The sequence below is a fragment of the Salmo salar genome, chromosome ssa09, assembly GCF_905237065.1.
Source record: "Salmo salar chromosome ssa09, Ssal_v3.1, whole genome shotgun sequence".
In the NCBI taxonomy this organism is placed as follows: domain Eukaryota; kingdom Metazoa; phylum Chordata; class Actinopteri; order Salmoniformes; family Salmonidae; genus Salmo; species Salmo salar.
The window spans coordinates 111,046,937-111,068,951 of NC_059450.1; the positions used below are offsets into that span (position 1 = coordinate 111,046,937).

The following is a 22,015-nucleotide window of genomic DNA, read 5'->3' on the forward strand; positions in this document are numbered from 1 at the left end:
AGTGACCAGTGATCTATTTATTAAAGTGGCCAATGATTTCAAGTCTGTATGTAGGCAGCAGCCTCTGTGTTAGTGATGGCTGTTTAACCGTTTGATGGCCTTGAGATTGAATAATAGCTTCTGTCTTTCAGTCCCAGCTTTGATGCACCTGTACTGACCTCGCCTTCTGGATGGTACCGGGGTGAACAGGCAGTTGCTCGTGTAGTTGTTGTCCTTGATGATCTTTTTGGCCTTCCTGTGACATCGGGTGCTGTAGGTGTCCTGGAGGGCAGGTAGTTTGCCCCAGGTGATGCATTGTGCAGACCGCACCACCCTCTGGAGAGCCCTGCCATTGTGGGCGGTGCAGATGCTGTACCAGGTGGTGATACAGCCCGACAGGATGCTTTCAATTGTGCATCTGTAAAAGTTTGAGGGTTTTAGGTGACAAGCCAAATTTCATCAGCCTCCTGAGGTTGAAGAGACGCTGTTGTGCCTTCTTCACCACACTGTCTGTGTGGGTGGACCATTTCAGTTTATCTGTGATGTGTACGCCGAGGAACTTAACTTTCCACCTTCTCCACTACTGTCCCGTCGATGTGGATTGGGGGGTGCTCCTATGCTGTTTCCTGAAGTCCACGATCATCTCCTTTGTTTTTGTTGACGTTGAGTGAGAGGTTGTTTTCCTGACACCACACTGCGCCCTCACCTCCTACATATAGGCTGTCTTCTCGTTGTTGGTAATCAAGCCTACTGCTGTACAGGAGGGGGCTGAGCCCGCACTCTTGTGGGGTCCCAGTGTTGAGGATCAGCAAAGTGGAGATGTTGTTTCCTACCTTCACCACCTGGGGGCGGCCCGTCAGGAAGTCCAGGACCCAATTGCACAGGGCAGGGTTAACACCCAGGGCCTCAAGCTTAATGATGAGTTGAGGGTACTATGGTGTTGAATGCTGAGCTATAGTCAATGAACAGAATTCTTACATAGGTATTCCTCTTGTCCAGATGGGATAGGGCAGTGTGATGGCGTTTGCATCGTCTGTGGACCTATTGGGCCGGTATGCAAACTGAAGTGGGTCTAGAGCGACAGGTGAGGTGGAGGTGATGATCATTGACTAGTCTCTCAAAGCACTTCATGATGACAGAAGTGAGTGCTACGGGGCGATAGTCATTTAGTTCAGTTACAGTTAACGTGACTGGTACTAAGCATGGGACGTACAGGATATTGATGGGCCACATTATGACCCTATTGACAAAATCTTCTCAACTGCTTGCGGTTGTTGGAAACAGCAAGGCAGTTTTATGTCAGAATGGCTTACATTGCTTTGTGCATTTCTCACCATTGACAAGATATTTACATTATGAACACAATTGTCTGACAGGACCACACCAAGAGAGCTGACTGTGCAGTGCCATGTATAGTGGCCCCAATTTTGCGCTTTAAGTGTTAAATTGATTAAAGAACAGGCTTTGTTGTATTTATTTAGTGACAGGGTGCTGGAAGTTTGGGTTCACTTAGAAATGTCATTATTTTTTAAAGAAAAGCAAAAATTGTCCATTAAAATAACATCAAATTGATCAGAAATACAGTGTTGACATTGTTAATTTTGCAAATGACTATTCGATTTAATGGAATATCTACATAGGCGTACAGAGGCCCATTATCAGCAACCATCACTCCTGTGATCCAACGGCACATTGTGTTAGCTAATCCAAGTTTATCATTTTAAAAAGCTAATTGATCATTAGAAAACCCTTTTGCAATTATGTTAGCACAGCTGAAAAGTGTTTTCCTGATTTAAAGAAGCAATAAAACTGTCCTTTAGACTAGTTGAGTGTCTGGAATATCAGCATTTGTGGGTTCGATTACAGGCTCAAAATGGCCAGAAACAAAGACCTTTCTTCTGAAACTCGTCAGTCTCTTCTTGTTCTGAGAAATGAAGTCTATTCCATGCGAGAAATTGCCAAGAAACTGAAGATCTCATACAACGCTGTGTACCACTCACTTCACAGCACAGCGCAAACTGGCTCTAACCAGAATAGAAAGAGTGGGAGGCCCCGGTGCACAACTGAGCAAGAGTACAACTGAGCAAGTGTCTAGTTTGAGAAACAGATGCCTCACATGTCCTCAACTGGCAGCTTCATTAAATAGTACCCACAAAACACCAGTCTCAACGTCAACAGTGAAGAGGTGACTCCGGGATGCTGGCCTTCTAGGCAGAGTTCCTCTGTCCAGTGTCTGTGTTCTTTTGCCCATCTTAATCTTTTCTTTTTATTGGCCAGTCTGAGATATGGCTTTTTCTTTGCAACTCTGCCTAGAAGGACAGCATCCCGGAGACGCCTCTTCACTGTTGACGTTGAGACTGGTGTTTTGTGGGTACTATTTAATGAAGCTGCCAGTTGAGGACATGTGAGGCATCTGTTTTGCGGGTACTATTTAATGAAGCTGCCAGTAATGGGCCTCTGTATGCCTATGTAGATATTTAAAAAAATTATATATAAATCAGCCATTTCCAGCTACAATAGTCATTTTCAATTTTAGAATAACTTGTGTTGAAAAAGGACTGGGAGGGAAAAATATATTTCTCCCATGGGCAAAGAAATTCAAAAGTGGTGATATAAAAAATATTTTGGACATTAACAATGTCTACACTGTATTTCTGATCAATTTTATGTTATTTTAATGGACAAAGAAATGTGATTTTCTTTCAAAGCACATGGTTTGCCCTTGGATTTTCTGTTTTTGCAGAGCAATTTTGTGATAAGAGCATGATTTGTATGACTAACAATGCAGGCAGAGGCATTCCGATGCCTATGTCAGCCTACCTAAGGCCTGAAGGACCTTTTGAGCAGATAATGATGGACTTCATTGAGCTTACTCCATGCCAGGGGTATAAGTACTGCCTGGTTGATGCCTTCTCTAAATGGGTAGAAGCATTTCCTTGTAAGCATGCCACAGTAATGGCTGTAGCAAAGAACCTACTAAGGGAAATCATCCCTAGGTGGGGTCTGATGTCCAAATTAATGTCAGACAATGGCTCTCATTTTGTCAATACTGTTATTCAGAACTTCTTTGACAGTTTGCGGATTGACCTGCGAACACATTGTAGTTATCATCTGTCCAGTGGTGGTCTCGTAGAGAGGTCCACGTGGGTTCACGCCAGCCACAGCAGGAAGGTTCCCCACAACCCAGATGAAGATGTACCAGCCGATGTCGCATCGTAAGCAACCCCAGTGGCCATCGGAGGACCAGGACCAGACTCAACACGTTTGTTGTTTTCGTGGTCAGCCTTCTCAATGCCGCTGATGTATGGGCCCTGGGAGTAGCAGAACAACCAAGAGTGAGAAGTGGCCACAATGCAACTGAAGTATACAACACCAGCATAGTCCCATGGCAGGACTTAAACAACAGCCGCTCCAGCTTGAGCCAACGGCAGGCTCAGGATGGGAGCCCAGTAAACAATAGCCGCCCTTATACCAGAAGAAACAGGAGGTCGATGCATCCACTTGACGAGTATCACAGCCGGAATCACGAGGGGAACACTTGGTGGTCACTGTTTAATCTTACAGAAAAAACTGAACTGATGGTAGAAGACACCTTCTGCTATGTGTGTAGTCTTTTTCCACACTCAGCGATCTCACCATTCCTACAGTATTCAGTAGAGGCCAGTATTAATGACACTATGTGCACTGAAGGTGCTCTTATCAAATTAAACTTCATGGGGTAAAACTTTGAGGGACAAATGATGATTTGTCATCGACAAAGAATATGAGAGGCGGATTTGACTGTGCATCAAAATTATTTTACAACCTAGACACCTTGTACCAGAACCTATTCTAATCCAGCCCTGGCGAACCCCATTCCGAACCTTCTATTGTCACAACCCAAGTAATATCTCCGTACCACAATTAAATTCATTCTATATGGGAATGTCAACATAATTACAGTGTCTTCCCAATAGGATGTGGATGGATAAATGGAACATGCACTACTAGCATTCCTGTTAAACTTTATATGAGGTACACTACTATTCACACAGAAACATTATTGGATCTGTGGTGAAAAGACATACCTTTATTTACCAACACATTGGACAGGGTGCTGTGTTTTTGGTCAACTAAATATATCCACTGTTATGCATTAAACCAACTGCTCCATTCCAAGCAGATTAAGATGGGTTAGAAGGAGCATTTCACAACTGAATGACGTTCAAACTGAGTCAATACGATCCTCAAAACTTCGTTTTGGTGCGGGTTAATTCCTTGGTATGGGGCATCGGAAAATGGCGGGGGTTCACGGCGGGGGTTCTGTGAATGGTGCTCCTAAGGTAGAGTTAAGAGCATACCATCATGGTGACCCTGTGGAAATATTGACAGTCTCAACGAAGTGATTACCTTGTGTGTGGTGATAAAGTGTGTACTGATGTTTAAATTCATAGATAATTCTGTACCGGTTTCATCCAGCATCTTCACACGGTCATTTGCTGTTCTGGGATTGATTTGCACTTTTCGCACCAAAGTACGTTCATCTCTAGTAGACAGAACGCTTCTCCTTCCTGAGCGGTATGACAGCTGCGTGGTCCCATGGTGTTTATACTTGCGTACTATTGTTTGTACAGATGAACGTGGTACCTTCAGGCGTTTGGAAATTGCTCCCAAGGATGAACCAGACTTGTGGAGGTCTACAATTATTTTTCTGAGGTCTTGGTTGATTTATTTTGATTTTCCCATGATGTCAAGCAAAGAGGCACTGAGTTTGAAGGTAGGCCTTGAAATACATCCACAGGTACACTTCCAATTGACTCAAATGATGTCAATTAGTCTAACAGAAGCTTCAAAAGCCATGACAATTTTCTGGAATTTTCCCAGCTGTTTAAAGGCACAGTCAACTTAGTGTATGTAAACTTCTGACCCACTGGAATTGTGATACAGTGAATTATTAAGTAATCTGTCTGTAAACAATTGTTGGAAAAATGACTTGTGACATGCACAAAGTAGTATCCTAACCAACTTGCCAAAACTATAGTTTGTTAACAAGAAATTTGTGGAGTGGTTGAAAAAGTAGTTTTAATGACTCCAACCTAAGTGTAAGTAAACTTCCGACTTCAACTGTACATTTTACAGACAGAGTATATTTCACATTTGTTATCTTGTTATTAGCCGCACCCTTCAGCTCCATTCAACCCCTTTACATCTCTCTTAACACCATCCATATTGGATTTCTATTTGCCATTTATTTTTCAACTGTGCTGTGATGCTTCACAAAAATTCTGGATATTTCTATTCTCATAGCTTCTATAAATTAAATTTAAAAAATTGCTAAAATAATTATATTATTGATTGATTGACTATGACTTTTCAAATCATCCAGTATTGCTATCTGCAGCGTTAGCTCCAGGTAAATGTTGCTATTCCTCGACCTGTGACCAAAAACTAAGTCATATTTTCTTATCACAATTTGCTTTAACCAACTTTGGTCTTTAATGCTGGGCCGACAGACAAGTTACTTACTTTCCCCCCTTTCCACTTGCCTCTTCCATTTTTGTGGTAATGCACTATTAGTTGTTCGTAATTTTGGGTAGAGCAGACATTTCCATATACTTGTGTTAGCTGCATGTGTGACAACTCCACCAGTCCGATTTTAGGATATCAATTACAAAGATTATTTTTCGATAATGTTTTTTTTTTTTATCAATTAGTATATTTGAGTTTACCCACATTTGTTATTTGTTCTGTCTTTTCTGGTGGATTAAACTGAAATTGCAACCAACTTTCCATGGCTTGTTAAAAAAATTAAGATATTTTTGAGATTATTTCGTTTTCAAGTAACCGAATATGACAGGTTGTAATCTGAATAAAGGGAAAAGGACATTCTTGAACATGGTGGTGAGACATAATTTGCTAGAGAACTAGTTCGGATTTAACTATAATTTTTAAATTGCTGATGCCTGTAGTGAAAGGTCTAATGCTTTAATATTTAATCATTTCTGCCCTCCGAAATCATGTTCATTATATAAATAGGCCCTTTTAATTTGGTCTGGCTTGCCATTTCAAATCAAATGGAATATTTTTTACTCATATAATTTAAAAAGCAGGTTGCTAGGTGTAGGCAAGACCATAAGCAAATAGGTAAACTGTGATATGACTAAAGAGTTAATCAGGGTGATTTTTCCACAAATATACAGGTATTTTCCTTTCCATGGTAGCAAGATATTATCTATTTTTGCTAACTTTCTATAAAAATGTATTGGAGTGAGAATTTTTTTCATTCAGAATATGTATACTGAGTATGTCCACAGCCCCGTCAGACCATTTTATTGGTAAAGTAGTATTTTTTGTGATCCAATACGTAATTTTTTACATTTGAACATTTTAGTCATTTAGCAGACGCTCTTATCCAGAGCGACTTACAGTAGTGAATGCATACATTTCATACATTTATTTTTTATTTTTTTTCTCTTCCGTGCGGGAAAAAACACACAACCCTGGTGTTGCAAACACCATGCTCTACCAACTGAGCTACAGGGAAGGCCATAATAAAGTGATTCGGGTGAGGTGGCGTAAAATGTAAATGTGATTCCTCCTTTAAAAGTTGCATCATACTACGGCACACCTTGCGTGCTGCTGCAGCATTCTGTGTCACGTCATTTCATTCTCAGCTATTTCTTCTGTTATTGCAAGTTATTGCTAGTTTGACCACCAGAGGGCATCTTTGAGAGCATTTGATTTGAGAAGCATTATTCCATATTTGCGTTACCAGAGAAAGTAAAACCTTTTTGTAATAACATAGCAAATGGGATTGATTTTAAGAAATTTGGCTTAATTAATTTGATTTAATGTTATGATACCATTCAGAGAAATTGTCAGTTTGTAAATTCAGACCGTTTCGATCTCGGAGAGCACACTGGACGTTTGGGCCAAGGAGTAGGGTTGATTTGAGCGTTTTGGCCTTACAACAGCAGTCAAGCACCCAAGCTAACGTTGGCTAGCTACTTCCAGAAACAAATGAGACCACTTTGACAATTTTTACTCGCCCTAGCAGACCTGGTAAGGCCGTCGTTTTGAAGTAATCGCGAAAAACCGGCATTATTTTAGTGCATTTTTCACCCTGCCAGCTCCTATTAGTTCTATTGAGCACCGTGGCACCGACTCGCCTTCCGAACGTTCTATTCCCAGCTTATTGTTTAACGTCACAATGCCTGCTTCGCTATTGTTAGCAATAGCCTATAGTTAATATACTGGCAAGTTTGATGTATAACTAGTAACGTTAGGTAGCTAGCTAACATACCGGTACAAACTGCTGTAATGATATGCTATGTGGTTCGTAAGGAAAGCGTAGCTAACAAATTGTCAGCCAACATAACGTGTAAGGTAACTTATTTGAAAAGTCATTACTTTTACATTGAGTAGCAAGCTACCCCTTGGTCATCAGGGCAAATCTAATCTGTGATGGGGGGGGGGGTTCACACCTAGCTCGGAGACTATTCTTTAGTAAAGATTGAATAGTCTATTGTTCAGTTCCCCAACTTGCAACAAAAATTGCTGTTCCCATCTCATTCCTTTCCCACTTCCATGCGTCATCATTCTGCTCCTGAGTGGCTCGCTTGTGGGCGTGCTGGCAGGATATGGCAGCATTTTCGGTTGTGCGTCAAGAATTCTGCATACAGTAGCACCTTTGTACGAAGGTGTGGTTATTCACAGGAAACGTGTTATATTCTATGGAGGTACATTTGTCTTTTTGTCGAGAGCAAAACCTTTTTTATTTTAAATCAAAAATAATTGTTCTGAAAGCAACTTTTTTCCGACAAAGTCAAAGCGGACACCTACGAAGATGGCATCTCAGGTAAGCAGCACTGGGCTGTATTGACGTATCCTAAAAATGGCATCTGTTGCTTTAGATTGAACGGTCATATCTCAGTTATTGTTTTCTTATCTATAAAAAATGATCTGTTTTCTTCACTTTCTGTTGCTTTAGATTGAATGGTTGAAAATGTAGATATTGCCAGATGTTCACTGTCCGAGGAACAGGCCGTGGAAGCTTTATTGCTGGTAAAAGTGTCCATAACCAGAGGTAATTAAACTGTTCTGTTATTTTTATCTCTTCCTCTCTGGAACCTGTCTCACATTCATGAATTTAAAAAAAACTTAATGTCAGCTGCTAATTTTCAGATTTACCCCACATCAACACAGCCATTTTTACTGCATTCTCCTATGCTAGCTGTTGCTGCCAAGTCATGATTTTCCTGGGGGTTAGCCTTGCAATAACCAAGTGGTGAGACACATAGCCCTCTATTTAAATGTTTCAGGTACACTCCGATAGGTGTCTGCATCACATACAGTATCTATTGTTTGTCCTCGTGTCTGTTTTTCAGCATAAAGTATTCTGTAGCCACTTTGCGTGGACACACACACACACAATAAGTCTCTTCTTCACTTCATCCCTCTCCCCCTTCTCCCTAAATCCTTTAGGTTATATCAGCTGTTTTGGTAAACCCCTCCCTCATCTGAACTGGCTGACACAGGGCACAGCATGATCAGAGATGAGCAGTCACTTGGTCGGGTCAACAGGAAGTATTATTAAAGATGCTTTACATTGAAATACAGAAAGATGTAGTAGTCCCAGAGTTAATGATCCAAGGTCAGTTTTGCATTTCACCTGCTGATGATGATTATGATGACAATGTGGTAGAATTTTAAAAACAAGGCTTAATCATGCTCTCTCTCTATCCATCTGTCACTCGTCTGAAGGTATGCTTTGATGTGAGAGTAAGTCAGTCCCGTCATCGCCACCTCACCCGCTCTTAAGATAACCGTCGAGCCAACTGAGGGCCCAAGGCTGGTTAGGAGACACCGCAATTGTGATGAACAGAGAATATTAGGGTAGCACTGTAATTCATTAATCATATGCTGTCTGCCTCTGTTCTTACCCCTTTCCCTCTTCTACACCTCTGTCTTCCTCATTTTATAATGCACACCATATGTGCATTGAAGTACAGATTGAACATGTATTTATAACACCTGGATAATGAACTTTCAATAAAGCGTTTCACATTCTCCACTGGTTGAAATTAAGTATCTCATTGAAATACTACACCTATCCTGTGTCCTCAGATTAATGCAGATGAAGGGAGTTAGATATGCATAGGAAGTGTAGTGTACTGTTTTTCTGATCATATGAATTACAAATCAGCCTTTACTTAAATCATGTTTCTAGTTTATTGCATAGTTACTTACAATGTGTAATCATTGATGTCCCAGGAGCAGGAGTGGTAAACACTGTTGAAGTGTATAATTGTAATACATACATGCTGACACAGCATCATTCAAATAATGGAGTTTGATACACCTGGTATTGGATACGACTGAAAAAGAATGTCTCACAGAGATTCATACCTGAACCGCACCTTTATTTGCCAAGGAAGAGTACATGATCAGTGAATATATTCAATGTACAGGCTACAATGTGGGAATCTCATGCATGGTAATAACTACAGTACATGAATATATAGGACTTGCATCCTTGGCACAATAAAGTTATTATACTCTATCCATAGGCTTCATTAATGCCATTCAGACTTGAAGTTGATACAACAACTATGATAGCTGAGGTTCACACACAGATCGGCTACACATCCATAGGCATACAGTTATTTTTATCCTCCACTGCACAATAAGCAAGTACTTAGCTACCTATGTTACTTCAGCTGCATTGCAAGGAAAGCTTACACAATTGTACATTCAATTTGCAGTAAATGCTTTAGCTAGCTAGATTCTTTACATTCTCTGTTTCACAAGACGACAGCCTGGTTTGCTGGTTCTCAGGAGTCCCTAAAACATTAAACACAAATTAATTATCCTAACACTAGCTAGCTGCCTAATGTTAGCTAGTGAGATAAGTTCATTTATGAAAATCGCTATTTAGCAAGTTAAGTACAAAAAAATATGCACAAATGTTTGTCTCTACATTAACAAACATATTCCTCTCAATTGTACATTTTTTTGCTTGACTCGTTATGAGGTTATAACTTACATCTGGTTCCACCGTAATGTTTTGTCAGCCATCTTTGTTGAAGAATGACACGGCAAGGGTGGCTCACGTCAAAATTCGTCATTGGAACCACTCGATATGATTAGTCATATAAAAACCTTGCGGCATAATGAGTGCTCTAACTCCCCCTTGTGGTGGTCTGGACCAGTGAAGCCATGACGCTGGATACCTCTAAGTCCAGCGGTGCAAGTTTGCAACTTTTAAAGGAGGAACCACTGTAATACACTCATAATTTAAGCCCTGGATTTCTAATCCCTGAATATTATTGTTGGATCTGATTTTAACAGCTAACTTTGATGGCAATAATAAATAGATATGCCGATAGTGGACAACCTTGTTTTACTCCTCTTGACAGTGTAAAACTTCCTGCGATGTATTCATTATTTACTATTTTACACCTAGGGTTACTATACTTAACTTTAACCCATTTTATAAGAGATTCTCCAAAATGGAAATATTCCAGGCATTTATATATAAACTCCAGTACTTATATTATCTCCAATGTATCGTCCATGTAAAAAATCTGTCTGATTAGGATTAATAATATCCAACAATACCTTTTTAATTCTATGCACTATGCAATTTGCTAGAATTGAAGTGAATTGAACTGGTGTAAGAGGCCTCCAATTTTTAAAATGGACTGGATCTTTATAACTACCACTTGGATCCTGTTTCAGTAATAACGAAATCAGACCTTCTTGTTGAGTGTCCGATAATCTACCATTTATATAGGAGGTTAAAACATGGTAATAACGGTCCTCTGAGTATATATAAAAAAAGGTTTGGTATACTTCCACTGGTTTGCCATCCAGCCCTGGAGTTTTCCAGAACTTAAAGGCTTTAATTGCGTCAAGAAGTTCCTACCCTGTAAATTTGGCCTTCACATGAGTGTCTTTCTGTACAGCTGTTAATTTTACATTATTAATAGGGAAAAAAATCATATGCTTAAAGTACTTTACTTCCTCTTTCAAAATATTGTTCGGTGAATCATGGGTGATGCCATCATTTGTAACAAGTGTAACAGCCATACTGCTCATTCTGTGTGTGATTTCCTGCAAGACAGGAATGTCAGTGTTCTGCCATGGCCAGCGAAGAGCCCAGATCTCAATCCCACTGAGCATGTCTGGGACCTGTTGGATTGGAGGGTGAGGGCTAGGGCCATTTCCCCCAGAAATGTCCGGGAACTTGCAAGTGCCATGGAGGAAGAGTGGGGTAACATCTCACAGCAAGAACTGGCAAATCTGATGCAGTCCATGAAGAGGAGATGCACTGCAGTACTTAATGCAGCTGGTGGCCACACCAGATACTGACTGATACTTTTGATTTTGACCCCCCCCCCTTTGTTCAGGGACACATTCCATTTCTGTTAGTCACATGTCTGTGGAACTTGTTCAGTTTATGTCTCAGTTGTTGAATCTTGTTATGTTAATACACATTTTTACACATGTTAAATTTGCTGAAAATAAACGCAGTTGACAGTGAGGACGTTTCTTTTTTTTCCTGAGTTTATATATCTTTTTTAAAAATCCTGCTTATCTTCATTTCCATAATTCACATTTGTAATAATGTAGGTAGTTCATGCAAAGGATTGTTACCTCTTACCAGGATTGCCATTACAAAAATTACATTTTGGCAAGCAATTAATTATTATTTTTGCAAACAATTATTGTGATTCATCCTATATTGTCCCTTACATCTTCACTCCCTAGCAACAGTTGTGGGATACAGACACACACACACACACCTTTCCCCCACAAACAACCATACAATCAGATGCTCCATCCCAGAGTCCAACTGAAGAAAGGACTTGATTTACGAATGCATACACAGACATGAAAAATTTAGCAAAAACGGGTCCCCCGTTGTGACCATATTCCCAAGCATCTCTGTGTTGTCAGACCTTTGATGATTTTATGCCACCAGGGCCACAATAATATGCCCCCTCTCTGATTGTCCGAGTGTGACCCCCTCCCCATTGGTTACTGCAGCTAGTGTTGCCAGCACTGCCACTGCCTGGGTGGGGACACCCCACTGGAATCTCCACCGGCTAGGTACAAGGTCTTCAAGGTTCTCATTAGCAGCTTTGAGAATTTCCTTGTATATTATGCTCTCCCACCAGGGGGATTTGGCTTTGCAGGACCAACCCTGCCAGGCAGGCTCAGAATGTTGAGGGGACGGTGCTGCTTTAGTAGGTCTCAGACCACATTCATCTTTCTGATTTGACTGCGTATAGGCTACTTACAGTAGGCCCATAAAACAGATAAGGACTTCTCGTTAGCGTATGGGTCGCTCAGGTATAGGGTTGTTCCATCATGATAGGCCAATAAATAAATCAACTACATTTATAATATATTTTAAAATGTATATCCCACATCTGCACAAAATTGAAAGCACTCATAACCCCTGCTCAAACACACATGGGCTCTGGGATTTGCAACCACTATCCTTTTTGACTCACCCAACTGCAGACTTTTCCAAACACCCCATCTTCCATCACATTTACATTTACATTTAAGTCATTTAGCAGACGCTCTTATCCAGAGCGACTTACAAATTGGTGCATTCACCTTATGATATCCAGTGGAACAACCACTTTACAATAGTGCATCTAAATCTTTTAAGGGGGGGGGGGGGGGTTTAGAAGGATTACTTTATCCTATCCTAGGTATTCCTTAAAGAGGTGGGGTTTCAGGTGTCTCCGAAAGGTGGTGATTGACTCCGCTGTCCTGGCGTCGTGAGGGAGCTTGTTCCACCATTGAGGTGCCAGAGCAGCGAACAGTTTTGACTGGGCTGAGCGGGAACTGTGCTTCCTCAGAGGTAGGGGGGCCAGCAGGCCAGAGGTGGATGAACGCAGTGCCCTTGTTTGGGTGTAGGGCCTGATCACAATACTCCTGCACATACCCACATACTGTGTCCTCTGTGTTCTCTCTTCCATGTTGATTCAGTACTTGTGTGTTCCAGTTCCTTGTATTTGAAGATGTATAATTTTGCTAATTATCCTTTCTTCTAATGCTGTCTTATCAATTCATAAAATACTATAAATGGAAAGTCTAATACTAATTATTTTCCAACATTCCCTACCTAGAATGGTATAGTGTAGTTGTAGTTTTAGTTAAATTGTTGTATTTTATTGCTTTTCTAAATCTCTTTTTTTATTACAATCCCGACCATGGCTAATATTGAGTGTTCCATAATTAGAATCCTCTATGGGAACTTTGTAATATTTAGAATAGCCATGGAGTAGTTGTGTCTCGAACATTTGGTTATCAATATACAGTTTATCGACTACGAGAGCTACACATTTCCCTTTTAATGTATTATCATTGAAGATTGGGTACAGAACTTTGCGCAGTTCTGCAATTTCCTTTGGGAAATGCCTATTACCATGCCAGCAAGTCTTTTAACCATTATTTTATCATTAAAGAAATGATACGGTGTACAGGTTCAAGTTGGATTTTGGCGACAGCTTCGCGTGGGATCTAAAGCGCTGTAAGGAGGAACTAACTACACCGCCGGGAACTTCTTTCTCTTGGATACCAGTAAGTACCAGATTTTCTCTCATGGATCTAGATTGTATGTCATTTTTTATTTATTTAACCTTTATTTAACTAAGCAAGTCAGTTAAGAACGAATTCTTATTTAGAATGACGGCCTACCGTGGCAAATTGTGCGCCACTCTATGGGACCCCGAAGCCTGGATTCGAACCAGGTACTGTAGTGACGCCTCTTGCACTGAGATGCAGTACCTTAGACCGGTGTGCCACTCAGGAGCCCCAAGTAAGGCTTCTCTCAGAAAGATGTTCTCCTTTTTAAGTTAATTAACGTCCATTTCAATCTTATAGCTTGACATCCGTTTCAGCGTGTTTTTTCATCTCCATTGTCGCAGCTTTTCCGTCATTCATCTCGAGGCTCGCCTTCAACCCCTTTATATCTTTCCTAACTAAGTCAAGTATGCCCAGTTTGTCATTTATCAATTTTAACAGATCAGTTTCCACCCTTACCATTCCCGGTGGTGAAAAGCATAAATCGTCTGTGTCCTTAGAGTCGCGATAAACACTACTTTTGAGTTGGGGTAAGAACCACCTCCAAAGCGGCCAAGCAGAGGTCATTCAAGCAGGCAGAGAGCAAGAGGACAACAATGAGCTCGGCCGAGCGTGAGGCACACGTGCTGGAGTCAGCCATACGAGGACAGTACATCTCACAAAACACACAATCACTAAAATACATGTCATGTACCAAATGTGATGAGGCAGTATGTAACTCTTGCACAACTGTTCTTTATACCAGCAGACAAACGGGTAATGTCTTGCGTCAGCTGAGGAATGACTCAGCCCTGATTGAGTAATTCTGTCACAGAGGAGGCATGGGGAACGACTGAGGCACAGCAAAGACGTCAGCACACACTGCTCAGAGGAGGGAGCAAGAAAGCAGATAGAGGTCATTTTTAAGATTAGGATAAAGTATTGTAGAATATGGATTGTTTGCAAGATTTGACTCAAGTTTCCCTTTACAAACAATGTAGTCTGAAAATTCCTTTAATTAGTAAATTACATTAGTAATAATACATGGCAGTGTTTCCAATACGCATTTAGCAGTGATGCACCGCCACTGCAATAAATATATAAACACACAGTGCCTTTGGAAAGTACAGTTGAAGTCGGAAGTTTACATACACTTAGGTTGGAGTCATTAAAACTCGATTTTCAACCACTCCACAAATTTCTTGTTAACAAACTATAGTTTTGGCGAGTCGGTTAGGATATCTACTTTGTGCATGTCACAAAGTGCATGTCATTTCTCCAACAATTGCATGTCATTTCTCCAACAATTGTTTACTGACAGATTATTTCACTGTATCACAATTCCAGTGGGTCAGAAGTTTACATACACTAAGTTGACTGTGCCTTTAAACAGCTTGGGAAATTCCGGAAAATTATGTCATGGCTTTAGAAGCTTCTGTTAGGCTAATTGACATCATTTGAGTCAATTGGAGGTGTACCTGTGGATGTATTTCAAGGCCTACCTTCAAACTCAGTGCCTCTTTGCTTGACATCATGGGGAAATCAAAAGAAATCAGCCAACACCTCAGAAAAAAAATTGTAGACCTCCATATGTCTGGTTCATCCTTGGGAGCAATTTCCAAATGCCTGAAGGTACCACGTTCATCTGTACAAACAATAGTGCGCAAGTATAAACACCATGGGACCACGCAGCCGTCATACCGCTCAGGAAGGAGAAGCGTTCTGTCTTCTAGAGATGAATGTACTTTGGTGCAAAAAGTGCAAATCTATCTCAGAACAACAGCATAGAACCTTGTGAAGATGGGAAACTGGTACAAAAGTATCTACACTGCTCAAAAAAATAAAGGGAACACTTAAACACAATGTAACTCCAAGTCAATCACACTTCTGTGAAATCAAACTGTCCACTTAAGAAGCAACACTGATTGACAATAAATTTCACATGCTGTTGTGCAAATGGAATAGACAACAGGTGGAAATTATAGGCAATTAGCAAGACACCCCCAATAAAGGAGTGGTTCTGCAGGTGGTGACCACAGACCACTTCTCAGTTCCTATGCTTCCTGGCTGATGTTTTGAATGCTGGCGGTGCTTTCACTCTAGTGGTAGCATGAGATGGAGTCTACAACCCACACAAGTGGCTCAGGTAGTGCAGCTCATCCAGGATGGCACATCAATGCGAGCTGTGGCAAGAAGGTTTGCTGTGTCTGTCAGCGTAGTGTCCAAAGCATGGAGGCGCTACCAGGAGACAGGCCACTACATCAGGAGACGTGGAGGAGGCCGTAGGAGGGCAACAACCCAGCAGCAGGACCGCTACCTCCACCTTTGTGCAAGGAGGGGCTGGAGGAGCACTCCCAGAGCCCTGCAAAATGACCTCCAGCAGGCCACAAATGTGCATGTGTCTGCTCAAACGGTCAAAAACAGACTCCGTGAGGGTGGTATGAGGGCCCGATGTCCACAGGTGGGGGTTGTGCTTACAGCCCAACACCGAGCAGGACGTTTGGCATTTGCCAGAGAACACCAAGATTGGCAAATTCGCCACTGGCGCCCTGTGCTCTTCACAGATGAAAGCAGGTTCACACTGAGCACATGTGACAGACGTGACAGAGTCTGGAGACGCCGTGGAGAACATTCTGCTGCCTGCAACATCCTCCAGCATGACCGGTTTGGTGGTGGGTCAGTCATGGTGTGGGGTGGCGTTTCTTTGGGGGGCCGCACAGCCCTCCATGTGCTCGCCAGAGGTAGCCTGACTGCCATTAGGTACCGAGATGAGATCCTCAGACCCCTTGTGAGACCATATGCTGGTGCGGTTGGCCCTGGGTTCCTCCTAATGCAAGACAATGCTAGACCTCATGTGGCTGGAGTGTGTCAGCAGTTACTGCAAGAGGAAGGCATTGATGCTATGGACTGGCCCGCCCGTTCCCCAGACCTGAATCCAATTGAGCACATCTGGGACATCATGTCTCGCTCCATCCACCAACGCCACGTTGCACCACAGACTGTCCAGGAGTTGGCGGATGCTTTAGTCCAGGTCTGGGAGGAGATCCCTCAGGAGCATGCCCAGGCATTGTAGGGAGGTCATACAGGCACGTGGAGGCCACACACACTACTGAGCCTCATTTTAACTTGTTTTAAAGGACATTACATCAAAGTTGGATCAGCCTGTAGTGTGGTTTTCCACTTTAATTTTGAGTGTGACTCCAAATCCAGACCTCCATGGGTTTATAAATTGGATTTCCATTGATTATTTTTGTGTGATTTTGTTGTCGGCACATTCAACTATGTAAAGAAAAATGTATTTAATAAGATTATTTCATTCATTCAGATCTCAGATGTCTTATTTTAGTGTTCCCTTTATTTTTTTGAGCAGTGTATATCCAAAGTAAAATGAATCCTATATCGACATAACCTGAAAGGCCGCTCAGCAAGGAAGAAGCCACTGCTCCAAAACCGCCATAAAAAAGCCAAACTACGGTTTGCAACAGCACATGGGGACAAAGCTCATACTTTTTGAAGAAATGTTCTCTGGTCTGATGAAACAAAAATAGAACTGTTTGGCCATAATGACCATCGTTATGTTTGGAGGAAAAAGGGGGATGCTTGCAAGCCGAAGAACACCATCCCAACTGTGAAGCACAGCGGTCGCAGTATCGTGTTGTGGGGTGCTTTGCTGAAGGAGGGACTGGTGCACTTTACAAAATAGATGACACCATGAGGGAGGAAACTGATGTGGATATAATGAAGCAACATCAAGACATCAGTCAGGAAGTTAAATCTTGGTCGCAAATGAGTCTTCCAAATGGAAAATGACCCCAAGCATACTTCCAAAGTTGAGGCAAAATGGCTTAAGGACAACAAAGTCAAGGTATCGGAGTAGCCATCACAAAGCACTGACCTCAATCCTATAGAAATGTTGTGGGCAGAACTGAAAAAGCATGTGCGAGCAAGGAGGCCTACAAACCTGACTCAGTTACACCAGCTCTGTCAGGAGGAATGGGCCAAAATTCACCCAACTTGTTGTGGAAAGCTTGTGGAAGTACACCTGAAACATTTGACCCAAGTTAAACAATTTAAAGGCAATGCTACCAAATACTAATTGAGTGTATGTAAACTTCTGACCCACTGGGAATGTGATGAAATAAATGAAAGCTGAAATAAGTCACTCTCTCTACTATTATTCTGACATTTCACTTTCTTAAAATAAAGTGGTGATCCTAACTGACCTAAGACAGGGAATTTTTACTCTGATTAAATGTCAGGAATTGTGAAAAATTTTGTTTAAATGTATTTGGCTAACGTGTATGTAAACTTCTGACTTCAACTGTATTCAGACTCATTTAGTTTTCCCACATTTTGTTACATTACCAGCCTTATTCTAAAATGGATTCAATAAAAACATTTCCTCATCCATCTACACAGAATACCCCATAATGGCACAGCAAAAAACAAGTTAAGAAATGTTTGCAAATTTATGTGGATATATTGAAATAACATCAAGACATCAGTCAGGAAGTTAAAATATATATATATATATATATATAGCAGTCAGACCAGTTCCTATGATAATCGAAATTGATCTCAGGTGCATCCTGTTTTCATTAATCATCCTTGAGATGTTTCTACAACTTGATTGGAGTCCACCTGTGGTAAATTTAATTGATTGGACATGATTTGGAAAGGCACACACCTGTCTATACAAGGTCCCACAGTTGACAGTGCATGTCAAAGCAAAAACCAAGCCATGAGGTTGAAGGAATTGTCCGTAGAGCTCCGAGACAGGATTGTGTTGAGGCACAGATCTGGGGAAGGGTACCAAAAAAATGTTGCAGCATTGAAGGTCTCCAAGAACACAGTGGCCTCCATCATTCTTAAATGGAAGAAGTTTGTAACCACCAAGACTCTTCCTAGAGCTGGCCGCCAGTCCAAACTGAGCAATCGGGGGAAAGGGGCCTTGGTCAGGGAGGTGGAAAAGAACCCGATGGTCACTCTGACGGAGCTCCAGAGTTCCTCTGTGGAGATGGGAGAACCATCCAGACGGACAACCATCGCTGCAGCACTCCACCAATTAGGCCTTTATGGTAGAGTAGCCAGACAGAAGCCACTCCTCCATAAAAGGCACGACAGCCCGCTTTGAGTTTGCCAAAAGGCATTTGAAGAGTCTTAGACCATGAGAAAAGATTCTCTGGTCTGATGAAACCAAGATTGAACTCTTTGGCCTGAATGCCAAGCATCACGTCTGGAGGAAACCTGGCACCATCCCTACGGTGAAGCAAGGTGGTGGCAGCATCATGTTGTGGGGATGTTTTTCAGCAGCAGGGACTGGGAGACTAGTCAGGATCGAGGCAAAGATGAACGGAGCAAAGCACAGAGAGATCCTTGATGAAAACCTTCTCCAGAGCGCTCAGGACATTAGACTGGGGCAAAGGTTCACCTTCAAAGACAACAACGCCCCTGAGCACACAACCAAGACAACACAAGAGTGGCTTCGGGACAAGTCTCTGAATGACCTTGAGTAGCCCAGTGAGAGCCCGAACTTGAACCAGATTTAACATCTCTGGAGAGAACTGAAAATAGCTCTGCAGCAACGCTCCCGATCCAACCTGACAGAGCTTGAGAGGATCTGCAGAGAAGAATGGGAGAAACTCCCCAAATACAGCTGTGCCATGCTTCTTGCGTCATTCCCAAGAAGACTCGAGGCTGTAATCGCTGCCAAAGGTGCTTTAACAAAGTACTGAGTAAAGGGTATGAATACTTATGTAAATGTAATATTTCAGCAAAAATGTATCAAAACCAGTTTTTGCTTTTTCAACAATTTAATCCATTTTCAAATAAGGCTGTAACCTATCAAAATGTGTTGAAATTCAAGGGGTCTGAATACTTTCCCAAGGCACTGTATGTAGAGTTTATATAGCACTTTTAATGGATCCAAGACACTTTACAATAGTAACAACAAAAATACAAAACATTTTTTACTAAATGGTATAAAATAGGAACAGGGTTGAAGAATGTTGTAGCAGTGGAGGAAGTGTCTAGGGCCCATTAGCCAAGGAAATACCTACCCAGTACCCACTCTTGTAAATCTGATAACATACGCCTAACATGAGGAAGTGCACAAGGAGATCTAGAAAGAGGGGGCATGACCAGCTTAAATAACCTCAATGTCCAGAGGCATACGAAGTGCAGACAATGGCCTGTCAGGAAAAAAACTGTACCTTGTATGAGAGGCTGTATTTAAATCTGTCTGAATGAAGGTGGCACATTGCCTGTTTCTGATCTTCTCCACAGCGCTTCTCAGCACGTGTGTGCCTGCCCCTCCCCTTCCCAATCACCCCCTGCTCACGTTTCTATTCTCACATTGCACAAACACAGCCATCAAGCCAATACGGTGCCTATTAGTCCCCCGCATCACAGGAAGCAAACGTGCTATAGGCTGCCACTGCCAGTGAGGCTGTAAGTGGGAGGGTCAAAGTTATGTAAACAATTGAAGCCAGGCAGCAGGAGGATGTGGGGTCTGCTAGAGATGGAAAATAACAAATAATATACTGGCAAACATGTTGAGGGGTCTAGTGTGGTTGAGGATGGAGAAGGAGAAAAATTTGGTTTAGAATTTAAAAAAAGACTGAACAAAAAATATATTTTCATGATAAACAAAAAAAATAAGAGAAACCCCTCTCCTATCCTGCTGACGAACACTGACAGGGAAAGAGGAGGGAGGGGTTGACAAAAACACACAAACACAAAGGGTTGAGCACTTGGAGCAACAAAACAGCTGTTCCTCTATTTTAACAGGGAACTGCCATAGGTCCTTGTCACAGTGGTCCACTCTGCAAAGAGGAAGAAGAGCCACTGGCCCCACTAAAAGTTTCCAACATTTAAAAGAAAAATAGGATGACTATGAATAACAGTTCATGACATGACAATAAAATGCAATAATGAATCATGTTCTCGAGTAGGGTGGACTTGTGCCACAGACTTGTTGGGACAGAACTAGGCTTGAGAAAGGACTACGTTCTGAATAGGATCAATCCAACCGCCAATACTTGTGATATTTGAAGGATATTTAGCTGACTCAGCACAATTCTACAGCTCTCCCAGTCCCACAACTATTTCAACGTCAGGCCCATTACCCTTATGCCATACAAAAGACAGTGGGTGCTTGACAACTTGGATGCAGAAACCAAATTAGCAAAATAGCTGTGAAAAATGGCATGTGCTTATCAAACTAATCAATCATCTTTTATTGCAATTACTCAAACACACCCAGACTGAGTTATGCAGAGAAAGAAACCTATACACAGAGAAAGCAAGCATTTACAGGCATAGGACCTAATGAGAAAGAAACTGAACATGTCATTCAACCTGGCCATTATGATAATAGATCATCACAAACATTAAAATACCACCACACAAACTCACCTGGACCTTGGCGAGATCGTATGGGGTGACCTCTGTGCCTGGTAAAGTGTCTCTGCTCTGCACGGCCCGGTACACAGGCCCAGGTACCAGGTAGTCCTTTCCCAAATCATGCTCTTTCATCTTCTTTCACCAACATAGGAGCTGACTGGCGTTTCCTCGCTGTGCTTTGTTTTCAACTAATTGATATGGAACAACAGGACAAGTGGTGTCATATATGAAAACATGGACGACTACAGACAATCAGCATTGTTATTAACACTAAAAGTTCCGTTTGGTTGCTTGGAGGCACTTGTCAGGTGTTTGTTGAAATGGTCAGCACCTCATCATCAAATAAGGTATTTTCCACTTAAGGACAGGAACAATGATCCCATCCTATACATTAGCCTTCTAGGCTGCCTGGTATGTGGTGAGGGAGTGAGAAGGATGACTCAGAAATGCTCAAATGTATTGGATAGCACAGTAATGAAACTGGTGATGCAGAGTGCATTTGAGGCAGTGGCAATACCCGTTAACAGTGATACTGTCCCAAAGACATACAGATGTTGCAGAGGGGCCAATTGTAAGGGGGGAATTATATTTCAAAGGGTTAGGGTTATCTATTTCCAAACCTTTTTGCAGCGCATGTGCTAGATTCCCTGCTGCTTCCTCTTCCAAAATATTTCAAAAACAGAAGGGAGTTGTGGATTTATTTATTTTTTATATCTAAGGTTGGGGGATACTGAACATCATCGGATGATTCAATATTATGGCGATGTGGCCATTTTAATTTAAACATTATTTGAGGACATTATGAAGGCCAACTTCATGGTGACGTCACACGATTTATCAATTTGTCCGACTCTGTATTTATATGGAAACTCGACAACCCTGTTATAAACGGGAAAACAACCATTTCATCACGAGCCCCGTGTCATAGTACACTGCTTCGGGCTGAGAGCTATACAGCCTGAGCATCGTTGCAGAACAAGCATCCTCAAATATCTTAAAATCATAGAATATTGTATAGACGCTTTGGCGAAACCCGATTAATTAAGGCAATTAACAAATCAACCTTTCA

General features: G+C 41.7%; 1 protein-coding gene across 1 annotated transcript in view; it reads right to left on the reverse strand.

Annotated features, from left to right (window-relative positions):
• LOC106612343 (ATP-binding cassette sub-family C member 5) overlaps positions 1-22,015 on the reverse strand; it is an 88,675-nt gene that overhangs the window by 66,454 nt on the left and 206 nt on the right. The window contains exon 2 of the mRNA XM_014213393.2: positions 20,959-21,134. Coding sequence (XP_014068868.1) covers positions 20,959-21,078 — 120 coding nt within the window. The 5' untranslated portion in view covers positions 21,079-21,134. The remainder of the gene's footprint in view (positions 1-20,958; positions 21,135-22,015) is intronic.